This window comes from Ricinus communis, chromosome 5 (assembly GCF_019578655.1).
Source record: "Ricinus communis isolate WT05 ecotype wild-type chromosome 5, ASM1957865v1, whole genome shotgun sequence".
NCBI classification, from domain to species: Eukaryota; Viridiplantae; Streptophyta; class Magnoliopsida; order Malpighiales; family Euphorbiaceae; genus Ricinus; species Ricinus communis.
In genome coordinates, this window is record NC_063260.1 from 149,492 (window position 1) to 164,490 (window position 14,999).

The window sequence follows — 14,999 nt, forward strand, 5'->3', positions numbered from 1 at the left end:
AAGTGTTCCCTTCACCTAATTATTCTTTTTGTTCTTATGAACGGCTCAGCGCAGTGTTCATGCCTCTTCGTGCATTGCTACCTGCTCTCCTCATGGGCCTGCCCTAGATCTTGCAACCTAACCACCATCATGCAATCTGGAACCTCATTGTTCTAGCCCCATGTTAAGCCCATCCTCTCATTCCCCTTCCTACGCATCATCACCTCATGTATCGTTGAGTTCCTATGTCCCTAATGCTGCTTTGTCCCTTGATAACACTGTTAATGAAATGTTAGATCTATGTTTTTATATGCGCTGTTTATTTAATAATTAGTTTTTCTATAATAAGCTTAAGAGATCAATTTAGGGGTGTTTTAACAGATTCATTATTATTTGATTCGTGTACTTGTAAGTACTATATTTGACCACATTAACTACATTAGTCAATTATATGTATTAATTCTTTATTAATCAATAAAATATATTATCCTTATTTACTAAAAAATCTATATTTATTTTAAAATTTTAATAAGTAATAGTTGACAATTATATAATCTAAAAATTATATATAAATTCATTTATAATCTAAAATAGTAGAAAGATGTAGAAAAGACTAGTAAATTATTTAAAATAATATTGATTAATTTTTCATAATTAAAAAAATAGATTTATAATACTGAAATGCTAGAATAATACTCTAACAAAATTCTATATTATAAGTTTACTGTCGGAATTTAAATTAGTGTTAATAAAGAGTGTCGTTGACATTGAAATAAGAATTTAAAGACATATATATATACATATGATGGGATAGGACAGATCCTTATGGTTCTTTTTATTTTTGATTTAGGCACATTACATTTTATCAAATTAAGTAATATTATTCTTTTCATAAACTTCAATTGAACTTGTGATCCTGTAGTTACATTTCAAAGGCTCTAACGGGAATTTGCTTCGTCGTAAGTACCCGGGTAATTAGTTTCATTATTAAGTAGTCCATTGGTCAAATCCTTATTTAATCAAGATTTACATTCTTTAATTTTCTTTAATGGCTATAGAAATAGAACTCACGCTAAAATAATCTAAGGATAATTATTTCATTAAACACTTATATTTTGTGAAACTATAAATTTAATAATTAGATTGGCATGAATATTAAAATCAAATAAGTATTAGGATTTTGTTCGTATGTATATGCATAAATTAAAGTAATATTTACTAGTTAAATTGGGATCAAACTTTATTAACATGATTCATATAGTGGGATAGGCTCAAATTATATATAAATATTTATAGTATTTTAGAGCTTTAATGATATATTTTCTATCTATAACACGATGAAAATAAGTGTTTATACCTTATTTAAGTTTAATTGTCTATTTTCAAATAATATTAGTTAAGAAAAGAAAATATAGAGCAAAATTGGACATGTTCATGTCAAGACTCAAGATTAAGATACGTGAATCTGCTATTTGTTATGCTAGCAAAATTTACATGGTCCAGGGGCATTCTTAGTTATTTTGTATTATTATTATGATTTATATTAAGAATAATATTTGGTGGAGATAAGGATACCTATAATCTTATATATTAGATAGACATATATTTAGATAGATTTATTTTGGTGGAAGACTTCTATATATATATATATATATATATATATATATATATATATATATATATATATATATATATATATATATATATATATATATATCTATAAACCTAGTTCTAAGAAGAGGAGGAGAGATTTTCTCATATATGCTCTCTGCTACATCTCCCACCTGCATCTGTCCACCAATATTTTTTCTACAATTCTTCCAAAAAAATACTTTAGCATTAGTTTTCATTGTTGTTTTAAGATCTAAGGAGTTTTTCAAGAAGTGGAGAGTGATGACCAATTATCTTCCTACTTGAAGGATTCTTAATTTAAAGAGAGTTTTAATTTTTAGTATTATTTTATATCTTTCTATTTAATACCATGATCATTGGGTTAAATATGTTAGCCTAGTTTCCATAAGTATTTAGTTTAACCTTTTTACTTATGTATGAACTTTATTATTTATTTATTTAATGAGTGATTTCTTTACTTTCATACCTTTATTAGTTTATTATTAGTCAACCATCATATTAATTCAATAATAATAATTGTTATAACAATATTTAGGTTGAATGTATTAGAGACACCATCTTTGCTTCAATCTATGTTGGAAAAGATACATCACCATCTTTGCATTATTAACTTGAGTAATTAAAGGAAAAGACACATCACCATCTCATTCATTAGATTTAGACTTAATATATTTATTAGATTTAGACTTAATGTAAAACAAGAGGATTAATAAGTAAATGGCTAGGCTAAATACTACCTTTAGCATATAGTTTTCATACATCATATTATTGCATATTTATTTTATAGTTTATTATATTTATTTTATAAATATTATTTTTTCAAAAATACTGATTTAGAGTGTTTAAATTTACTTTTATTATTTTGTATTGATAATTAGTCTATATAATAACCGGTCTCATAGTTCCTTAAGAGATCAACCTCGCGGTAAATTTACTACTTTATTATAAAAACGGTTCGTGCACTTGCGATTACTTACTTAGACACATCATAATAATTTAAAAAAAAAATTTCAAAAAAAAAAAAAGAAAAAGGAAATACTTAAAGGATCAAATTGATCCACAATATGGATCAATAGAGATAATATAGTATTACTTGAATTGCACTTTTTAATTAAAATTCAACTTTTCCTATTTTTCTCTAATTAATGCTTATCTTATTTTTATAAGGAAAGTAATTTTCATCTACTTGTTTAAGTTTCTATTTTCCTTTTCGGTTTTGTGTTTAATAAGAAATCTAATGTGTTAATTGAAATTTATTCGAAATTTGAAATTATAATATATATTACCATAAATAAATAAATAAATAGAGAGGGGTGACCATTATGTAATAATGTAACTTCATGTGCAAAGAGATTTTCACCCAAATAATTTAATCTATTCTATTATTTACATGTTCCAAGACCATTCTATAATATGTGAATGATTTTCTTTTGGAACAAAATGAGTTTTTCATTACAAATAATTAATAAGTACAACTTTTAATAGATCATAAAACATGATTGTATTCAAGAAATACGTACTAATTTTGTTATAAAGTTTAGCTTTTCCTCTTAGCTTCATTAGTTGTGTTGACAGAACAATTTTATATAGCACATTGGCTATGTTTGGCACATCAATAAGAAATATATTCTATTTGATGGTTATATTGAACCATAAATTGACTTTATTGTCATTTGACGGAGCCTTTAAAAGAGTCTAATATTTTAAATACCATAATCAAACTCATTCCAACTCTCATGACAACAGACAAACAAACTTCCACAGAAAAAGACAAATAAACTTCCATAAAAAGATAAAATAAAATACTCATAATATTTAATAAATGAAATTAACAAACAAATAAGAAAAGTAAATATAAAATAAGATTCTAATTGAACTTTTAACTAAATAAATCTATCTTCACTTTTGGAAGACTTTGATTTATCTCCGAATGTGAAAACTTTAACAGTCATGAGATTTTCTTCTATATATGTTTTATTTGTCATCTATTTATCCAAATTCACTGCTAAAGAATTATAAGAGATTTTTGCAATCAAATTCTATAAATTCTAAGCAATTTATATAAATAAGATAAAAATATGATTTGATTATTTTATTGTGATTGGAAAAAATGATTAGAGAAAAAAATCAAAAAATAAGAAATGAAGAATTGAAGTATAAAAAAAGCTGCCGATGATAGCAAAAAAATAAATAAAAAGAGAATTCTTGGGGCTAGAGTTCTCTTTAATACGTGAATGATTTTATATGACCATAATATCAAACAATATAAGAATGGTCAACTGATTTTTGTTTTATTTCTTAAAAATATTATATAATCTTTACAACTTAAAAAGTAAAATTACAAATAAAATATTAAAATATTATTTTAAGCAACAGTAACCTTTACATAATTATATTTAAATGTGAATAGCCCATTTATTTTTGTATATAACTTTTGCCATTGAAAAAAAATTATACAATTAAAACCTTTATAATCTTTATTCATTTTGTTTTTAGTACTCTGATCTAATGGTAAAATCCATATTGAATTGACTATACCAGGTGAAATCAATAAAAAGAGAGATTATAATGATAATCATACCATAATAAGCAACATAAAAGTGTAGATTTATTTTAAAAATATTATTTATTAATTTAAAGTAAGAATAAGATGATGACTTATTTTATATTATGGTAAAAATTAAGTTAAGAGTGATATAAAAATTAATTCATTAAAAGTAAGAATATACATATCGGTATATAATAAAAATAATTAGTGATTAATGAAAAGGATAATTATAAAATTTTATTTTGAAATCTTAATTTAATCCTTATTATCATGGATCAAGTTGATTCTTATAGCATTACTCTTAAGAAAAAGCATTTATTTGGCAATTTTAGTCTAATTATTATTGTTGATTAGAAGTTGTTTTAATAAGTATTTCTCCATCCAACTTTCATAGATTATTATTTTATGCTTCGGTCCATAAAAAAAAAAATAGATGTCACTTCTTTTTTAATTAATATCAATAGTGATAATATATAATTATTTTTTATTTTTTATTCAAAATTCAATATATAAGTTTTCTAAGTTTGAAAGCAGAATTCTTTGTATTTGAATTTATTGAGTTGAGATAACATTTGCTGGTAGTTAATTAAAGTCAAGTAATGTGTAGTTAACTCTTCATATTTCTGATTTAATTCTATTCTTTCTAATGCATATTTTGGCTTCTATCTTAGGAAATTCAATATTGAGACTCACGGTTTTAAAATGAAATAATTGATTATACTAGTCGTTTATCTGTGTGTTGCACGACAATTATTATTATGTTAATTATAAAATCAAGTTGATAAATATAATTTAATAATTTTTTTAATTTTTTTAAAAAATAGCAAACTAACTATTTTTAAATAATACGTAATTTTTAAAAAATTTTAAAATTTTATTAGTGTAATAATATAAAAATTATTTGAGAAGTTATTTAATTAATTTTAACATTCTATAAACTAATATATCAATATAATTGATATTACTATCTTTTAAAATTAAAAATTTATTATATAATCAAATATTAATTTAATATAATATTACAAATATAATTTAAGATGTTATGATTTAAAACTAAAATTATTAGTTAATAAAAAATTAATTTATCAGTAAATATAATATTAAAATATAATTAATATCTAGTTTTTAGAATAAAATTAGTATGATTACCTGATAAAAAATTATTTATTAATTGATATAATATTAAAGTAGAACAAACGTAAAATTTTAAGAAATAATAGCAATACCAAATAAAGAGAATTTATGCTATTAATTTTTCAGAATAGAATGCCATAAATTAACTTTATTGCTATTGAATCCCAACTTAGCATTTCATCATTCAAAATCCCCCAGCCCCCCCGAGGGGGTGAGGCATACTGCACTCCCTTAAAGAGGCTAAGAAGCATGTTGAAGTCTGTCAGAAGGAGACAGTATTATGTTACACCCATCACACCCCCCTTAAAAAATTCATTTCAAGGAATTTTAATTTAATTTTTTGCACATATGTTAAGAATAATATAATATACCACCACAAAAAATTTTGAATTTTGTAAAGCACATTTAGTATTAACTATTTTAAAAATTATTTATAAATTTATTTTAATATTATAAAAATTTATATATCAATATAATTAAAATACTATTTTTAAAATAAATTTTTTATTATATAATTAAAATATTAATTTATTATTGAATATTGAATATAACATTAAAATATAATTTAAGCTTTTTTTTTAAATTAAAATTATTATCTAATTATCTAATTATAAAATTAATTTATTAGTTAATATAATATTAAAATATAATTAATATACTATTTCTTAATATTAGAGAATATTTAATTATAAATATAATTTATTAATTAATAAATTAATAGAAAAAACTATAAAATCATATATAAACTTGAATCCTATGTGTCAAAAGTAAGTAGATAAATAAAAATAAAAATTATGTGTGTCCAAAATTAAGTATACAAATTAAAAAGTTTAGATTTCAAAAATTAATATATATATATATATATACACGTAAATTTGAATTTGATGTATTAAATGTAAGTACATATATAAAAATAAAAATTTTAGTGTGTCAAAAATTAACTCCGTTTAATAATTTTAGCTTAAAATTTGATTTGGAAAAGGAAGGGTTAAAAGTTGGCGAAAATGGTTTTAAATTTTGTTGTTAGCGAGATTTTTGGAGCTTACAAAATGGTGATAACGTACAAAGGTGTAAGTTTTGCAGCTTTCATGAAGCTTGAAATTTAGTTTAAAATATCCAAAAGTATTATTAAGAGAGATCAAAAGTAAATTATAAAGAAAATGCAGTGAACATTTATGCCGAAGGAATTTATCCATTGATCCTATTACATGAACAATCCAATTTTAAATTGTTAAACAAAGAAAGAAGAAAGAAGAAAGAAGAAAGAGAAAAGAAAGTAAAACCAATCTGATATCTTCCTACCCAATCTCTCGGCCACTCGTGGCGTCAAGTTCTGGTAGTTCACTTTCTCATTCTCTTCCTCAATGGAATTCTCAACTCCGACGCTCTGTTTCAAATCTTCGAGCTCCTAATGTTTCTTCCACCGCCAGGAAATAAACGGTTGGATGGACAAGTGAGAAGTGAGTATAGGATCTGAGAGGATGTAGAATGGCTTACACACTGGCGCTGCAGATAGTCCAGCCACCATTGAAGTAAGTTGAGGGTTTGGAATAGAGATACGGTGAGGTAGAGGGAAATAATGACCTTTGATTCCAGACCAAGTAGTTAGATTTCTATGTTTTTAATTAAAACATCAAGCTCAAAATAGTGAATTTTGAGATTGATGAGGCTGGATTCCATGTTTAAATAAAATCTGGATAGAATTGAATAAATAGTCAAAACTCATATAGCGACTATTGCAGGAAATTTAAGTTCTTCGGAAATAAGGTTTAATTAATAGGAATAGATTCTTTTAACTATATAATAAACTTTAAATTTTATTTAATTAAATGCACCAACTTCCAATTTTATCACATAAGTTAGAGTGAGCTCTAAACTATTAGGACGAAACTGCATCTCTATTTCCCAATAACGCTAAGCATAAAAAAGAGATAAGAAGTTGCTAATAATAATAATACTAATAATTAAAGCAACAATCACATATATAAGACAAAGAGGATATAGAGGTTTTGGTATATATATATAGAGAGAGTTAATCTAGAGCGTATCAGATAAAATCTTTACGTATGGCAAAACACTTCCTCAAAAGTTTTAACGCAACTTCATATTCGATATTCAAATTCAAAATATTAATTAAACTAGAAGAGATTCTTACTATCTCTAAAAAGAATCCTTACTATCTCATTTATACGCTTTTGGACAAGGATATAGAGATTTTAGTAACTATATATATATATATATATAAAGAGGCATCAGGAAATGGTAAAAGAGCTAAAGGGAGGACAATACATATTAATACTTGCATTCATATTATTATTGAAAATAGTGGCAGCAAGCATAAAAGTGGAGGAATATGAACAAGTTTGATCTACAAATGAAGAGCTAGCATTCAAATTCGAGAAAGGGTAAATAACAAACAAGAGAAGACTCATCAGAACATTATCATGGCTGAATTAGTTCTTGAAATCAGCTCCATCCCTTGATCATATATACTAGTTATTGAGCAGTAGAAAAATTGCAACTTCACAAGATTAATATTCACCCTTCTGCCATTTCTTTCTCCTTCGTTCTCTCACCACATGCATGAACAAGAAGATCCTGCGAGAACATATATATACATATATATTTAACTGCTTAGTCAATGCAGTAATGCAGTATAAACCTTTCATTTCTCTCTTTTACAGTATATGGTTCCATAAAGACTATGAAGGTTGGAATTATCTTTTCTAAAAATACTGTTAAATTGAAAAAATTACTACATATGTGCAAAAAGGTGAAAAATAAATAAATGTAACTTAACATGAAAAATAATGCTCGTAGTGATTTAAGAATCATTACTCAATGTTCTTTAATTTGAAGTTGATTATCATTATAAACTATCAATGTATGAAATGATCAAAATGGAGGGATATTTATTCTTTCTACAACATGCATAAATCGTATACATGTTGTTGAGCATTTGAACTGTATTATGAGTATACATGTTGTCATGACATTATTTGTATATGTTGTTGTGTACACAGCAGATTGAAGACAATAAGCTCGAAATCCAACAACTGAAAGTCTCTTTAAATTTGTGGTCTGCTAGCTGGGAAGCCAATTGGGTTATATAGCTTCAATGTTTTCTTCACTTTTGTGGTGAACAATGAATATAGATGTATGTCGATATCAGAAGAACATCATTACAGAAAATTTTATATTAATCTATGTCTTGAAGTTTTTCGGAGTGAACTAATAATCGCCATTAATTGTAATGACCCATCAAAATAATGCATCATAATATCTACTATCGCTTCTGCTTCCGCTTCTATCATATTATAATATAGATGTTTTTAAGGACTAATATTATGTGTATAGGGATTTTATAAATCAAAATACCTAATCATTGAAATCAATTCAGGAACTATATAAATTATAATTGTAGACCTTCATTAATTATTATTCTTTAAAACTGTCCATATCAAATCAAATGTTAGTAGAAGTTAGAAACCTTATTTAGGAATAGACTTGTTTCTTATGTATATTGAAACAAAGTTGAAGAAGATTCTATTCACCCTCTATATTACTTCAATCCCCACTCTCTTTTTTATACATATACTTATGGGGACTCCTCCATCAATATTAGAGTGTTATTTCAAAGCTAAGTTTACTTTTTTCTGTTTTCTATATTTATGTACTTCTCCTCTTTTACAAAATTACCTACTGTGTAACATATTAGAATATTCCTCAGTTATTTCTTCTGTCATCTTTAGTATTCTATAATTCTCTAATTCTTTTTTTGGATATAACTGGAAGAAGCCTCATTTGAATCTTGCATAATATTTAAGATTGTAGGGTTAGCAGCATCTAACAGGAATAGGGAAATGATATGTACAAATGTAACTAAAGGGTACATATATTATATATATGGGTGGGAAAGGCATAAAACTCGAGGTCTATATATCTATTAACCAACAAAGTTCACTTCCAAACAAATACAAGATTCAAAGGCTAAATGTTAGAATTAAATTAACTAATAGAATAACCTTACTGTCCCACAAAATCTGATATTGGACAACATGAAAATCTAACAAGGTACAAAGTGCAATATCCCAAATTTCAAAACTGCCCTTGCAAAGATCTTATGCACTATAGAAAAGCAATTGGTGGGGCATTGATTGGAATGGTTTTTTTTTTTTTTTTCTTGTGTGGAATAAATGAAGGAAGACAGCGATCAATTTATAACTAAATTGGCATCTAGTTTCTCCCGCAACCTGGAGGTTCACAGCCATGGCATTTCATAACAATTATAGAACAAAAAAAGAGGCACACAGATAAATCATGCACAAACATATGTACATTTGTTAACTTAAGTAAGGTATTGGCAAGGAACCTTAAACTTGTGGTAATGTGGGATATCAATCATTATTCCCTTTGCATATTTTATTTCTATTAACATGGAAAAGTGTCTGATATCTCACTTGACCACTCATGGGAAGAAAATCCTCAGAATCTTAAAAGAGCTAAATAGGGAAAAGTTAACATGTAAATAATATATAAAAAAGAATTGGACTCCACAAATAGCCAGGAATGCTTTTGCATGATGTTGCTATGTGTCTTTGTAATCGTGCATTTATTATAGAATTAGCCCTACTGTTGTCACCATTACTTTAGAAATACCCTTGAAAGTAAAGGGCACTAATTAAAGTGATTATGCAATTTTTTTAGGGTTTCATTAATTTCATTAAGTTGAGACTCCTTGAGTGGATATGCAAATTAGGGTTCTTGCTGCGTTTTCAAAAATCTCCAAGAATAAGAGAAGATCTGGCTGAAAGATTGATGGTTCAGTGCCCACGTATGGAACTTATATGTAAATAGAAAATGGAAAAAAATAAGAACTTGTTTAGCGGTTGGGTCTTGATCATGTGTATATAATTTTGAAAATTATACACACCTGTTGAAGTACTTGAGCAAATATTGATGGTTGAATGCAGATTAAAGAAGAGAAAGAACTGAGTATAAGCAGTACTTATGTGAATACAATATAGTATTATCTCAAACCAATTAAGCTTTGATCTCGAGAATTTATAATATATCTAGCAAGAATAAGAATAGAATCAAGAGAAAATTTTACCATATATTAGATTCAGAACAGCCATGGGTCTCTAAGAGAAGTGAAAGGCGGAGGTTGATTCATCAATATTCCCCTTGCTTGGACTAGGCTTCTTCTTCTTCTTCTTGTATGGGATCCCTCTTGCCTTAGCTTGACAATCCCTAACCTCCCTAAGAAAAACTCGAATGGCACCACTAGCAAACGGGTTTGTCTCCGGTGATCCTCCATTCTCTTCGTAGGCAGCTCGAAGCCTACCAATAAGAGCATCCAGGCTACCCCAAGCTTGGCGTAGTGGACAAGTACATGGAGCAGGGGGCTCAGGTTGCCCATAAAACATGCAGCCTTGTAGATGAACCTTAGTCTTACCAAACTGATCAAGATATCGAAGGAAATCAAGAACATGGTTGCAATTGCATTGAGAAAGTGGTACTGGTGGCCTCTGATTCTTCAAGTACTGACCAAACGTGTTCCAGTCCCTCCTTTTCTGGGATTCATACCTGCTTGGAGTAGCTGGTTGGTGTTGCTGATGGAGTTCACTGGATCCTTCCGCTAAATCTTTTCCTCTTTCACCCGACATGGTTTCTCGATCACCAAGAATATTTGCAGAGATTATTTTGGTTTTCCGGAAAGAATAAATGAGTGTTTTGGAGAGAGAGGAGAGCGAGTGAGTGATAGAGAGGTGAAAAGAATAGGGTAAGAGAGATTGGGGAGGAAGATGAAGTTCACATCATTGGACTAGTGATGAGTAGACATAGGATGGGGCCGTATGCAGTTGCTTTCTCTATCCTCTTTTCTACATCTTTCATTTTTATTCTCTTTTCTTTTCTTTTCGTTGTTTTATTGTTATTATTATTTCAATTTTGGCACTAACTATACGATTTTTCCTCTCTAAACATACAATTATTAATGTGTGTCATTTTGTCAACGTAATTTGCCATTAGTTTTTGAGATCATGTATATAAAAATACACCACAATCTATAACCATTGTGATTGCCCTTAACCTCACTTCATTATTCATGGGCTAAAGGAATTTAAAAAAAAAAAAAAAAAACACTTGAGCTTCACTATTTCTTTTTCTGTAATATTCACCTCAAATTTTATCCAGCGCCTCCTTGAAATGGACAGAAATGAAAACTATCAAGTGCATGTACAATCATCATTGTCATAAGGGATGTGACTCCTATTCGTATTATATGGCATCTTTCAGAGTAATTGGTGTAAGCAAAGCGTTTCGTAATCCTGCTATCTATATTATTTGACTGGAATGATCAAATAGTGGAAGCATTGATGCGGATGAGATCCACCATTAATTTAGACAAGCCGCGCGCTGCTGTTTTTTCTTTTTATGTCCTTGTCAACAGAAGCTGGTATATTTTAATACAGAAACCCTAAAAATCAAGAGTGACGCAACCCATGACTTTATATCACAAATTATGTCAGGTTTTTAGAAGCATCATGACATGCTTCCCAATACAAATGATCCCTCCCTACCATTTTTTTGGGTGCATGAATTTGCAACAGCATAGGGACATGCAAGCTAGCCATGAACCAAAATTATTACTTAAAACTTATTTTTGTTTTCAACCATTTCCACTTATATTGAAATATGCCACTCTTTTACTGAAGAAACACAAAGATTAGGTTTGGCATGTGATTATGTTTTGGCATTAAAAACCTAATGTGGATGATTTTGAACGTAACAATTAAATTCTTACTTGCCATGATTTTGAGAGTGATAGAAACCTGAGGTGCACGTCAATTTGATGGAGATGACAGCTCAACAATTTAACTGGGTCCCTCGTATAAGATACACAATATCTTGATCTTCTTCGATTCTTACCTTTTGATTCTCTATTAATTACGAATCAAACCTATTAATTCTCGTTAATGCCGCATATACCAAAACCTAAAATCATCCTATCTATCTTCAACTTTGCATAAATTTTCAATTTTTTCCTCACTTTCCAATTATGTCAATTTTGTTTACGCATCCTTACATTTTCATCCAAATCTATTCAACCTTTGTTAGGCGTGTGCCCCATCCCATGTGGCACATTGACAAGGCATTGTGAATAATATGATGTAGCGACCACTTGCCGTCTCTAAATTAGTACTTGTAAAAACTTAGCGCCTATTTTAACAGCAACTCTTTTTATAGTGTTAGAGTGACTATGGTTCGATTAATTAAATCGTGTTAATGAAATATTTAATTAGTTTCGTTTATTTTTTTATATTTTTAATTGAAAATTAAATTGAAAAATAAAATTATCAGTTCGGTTAATAAAAAAAAAGTCAATGAACTATTAATCTTTTATTAATAGAAAAATAAAAGAATAGATTGGGAATTTCATTTTTCAGTTAAATGGCAAAAAAGATTGTATAAAAATATGTTTTAATTATATATAGCGGCATCAAGAACTGTAATTGATCAGAATAAACCTTATTGATCTCAGACTTTGACAATGTGCTTAATGTATATCCAACTAAACAGTGAATGTATACACCAGATTGCTATATGGAGGATATATAGTGAGTGTATCTAGTTTCCTCCATTTCTTGTACCAGCTGCCTTCAACCCTTGCTTGAGAAGAGATGCAACCACCAGGGCTATGACTAGACCTACTTTGTCACTGATGGCTGAGATGAGTATATTTAATGTAAATAATTGCCAAATGAGGACAAAAGTAGTGAAGTTATCAGAATAGTTGCAGCAATCCACATTCTTCCTCTCTAAGGAATAATTCTAGGGAACAATATTTATAAATTAAGGACTTCGATTCTTGATCTGATTAGTTCTTTATCCTTTTTGGGTAGCAAAGTAGTTCAGGAAACGTAATACTGCCTACTTGAGTATTTGACAGAGAGTGAAACCTAAGTGGTTAAGCTTGACATTTTCAGTCGTAGTTTCTACTTTCAAGGGTGAAAAAGCTAATCAAAACTTACATGGATGAAGTTGGGCGGAGCAAAGGATTTACTGCATAAGTAATGCTAATTATGATTTTAACAAGCACGATGGAATGGTGATAAGGTAACTCCACTTAGTTTGTTCTTTCTCTTTTTATTTTGATATATTATCTACTGCCATTTTTGTCTTTTATCCTTTTTTCCATTTTAATAAAAAGAATTTTGATAATTCATTGTGTGACAAGTTATGATGTTATAATATATAACCCATTATGGATTTTAAAATAATTATAAACATATAAAAAAAAATAAGAATTACATAAATGAGAAAAACAACAATTCTTCTTTGTGTAAAATACACTGAGTTTCACTATTTAAAGTAAAGAAAACTCTTACAACTTTTAGATGAAGAAGTCGTAATTTAAGAAACTCTTATTAGTTTTCTTATCAATCAAAGTTATCGGTGACAGTTAACCATTTACCTACCCAAAAAGAATCGACATTTAGCATTCTTGTGAAGCTTTTGTGTATCATCCACATTGCTATGCTGTTTCTTATATTTATACAAACAACTTTCTGCTATTGCTATAAACCAACTGCAAAGTAATAATTATTTATTTTAAGAAATTTATCATGATTTTTTTTGTATTGGTTGTGCTTTTATATGTAGAGTAAGTTATCTCTTATCATAACTTATTTATTTCTATTAAGACGGCTCCTTTGTAAGATTGGAAGTCATGTTTATAGGAAAAATGACAACTCAAGAACAATCCAGCTCAAAGAAACCATCGACCATTCAGAGTACTACTCAAACGCTTCCACTTCTTTACTATGCATAATGTAAAAAGAATGAGCAAAGCTTGGATTCACTTTGAAAAGAAAAAGAGAATGCAAGTATACTGCCATAAGCTTCTTTCAGGGTATTCTGCATATAATGGAATTAACCATCTACTCCAACACCTTAAACCCTGCCCAAGAGGAAATATGATGGAAAGGAAAAAAGTCTTGGTGAAAAGCGCCCAAGGAAAGTTAATTAATCAAGTTTTTGATCTAGCTTATATGATTATACTCTCCACTCTATTATGAGAATACTTTTGTTGGAATCAGATAACATGGATCTCATTATAAATGTTTGCCTGGTAAAAATGATTAGGAATTTGCTAAAAAGATTATGGCATTTTGCAGATTATTTATCTTGCTGTAAATGTTCTAATTGCTTTTCTTCACTTATAACTTATGTAGAAAAACGATTGATTAAAGTGATTAAGTATCCTTAATTTGCATGTAGAGAAAATTAGAATAATAATTGGAATAGAAAGATTCCAATTCTTAAGCCTGTCTTTTGCATAATCATTTGCTTTCCTTTTATAGTCTCCCCTCGTGCTCTTGTTTAACTTTGTTACAATTATAGCACAAACATGACATGAACATGCAGCCTGTCGGCATAGTTCTGGCCACATATGCATTCACTTTTCTTACAGCTTTTCTTCTTTAACAAGAAGGTAAAATTTGTCACATCTTAAAATCATATATGAATGACAGCACAACAAATATATAATTGTGTGTGTATTTATGCAGGCATGTTGGTAGATCCAGATGCATATATATTCGTACTGTTGATCACTCTTCACCATTTTCTAAGTTATATTAAAAAGAGAAATGGGTAAATAAAATGATAAAAGTCTCTTTTAAATTAATTAAATTTTTAA

The 14,999-nt window shown here is 28.0% G+C and overlaps 1 protein-coding gene across 1 annotated transcript; it reads right to left on the reverse strand.

The window, feature by feature from the left end:
• Positions 1-7,579: 7,579 nt before the first annotated feature.
• Positions 7,580-11,581, reverse strand: LOC8273408 (protein LIGHT-DEPENDENT SHORT HYPOCOTYLS 10). Its single transcript, XM_002521540.4, has 2 exons — positions 10,407-11,581; positions 7,580-7,891 (listed from the first exon to the last, which is right to left on the reverse strand). The coding sequence occupies exon 1, from the start codon at positions 10,960-10,962 to the stop codon at positions 10,438-10,440; it is 525 nt and encodes a 174-aa protein (XP_002521586.1). The 5' UTR covers positions 10,963-11,581; the 3' UTR covers positions 7,580-7,891; positions 10,407-10,437.
• Positions 11,582-14,999: the final 3,418 nt, after the last annotated feature.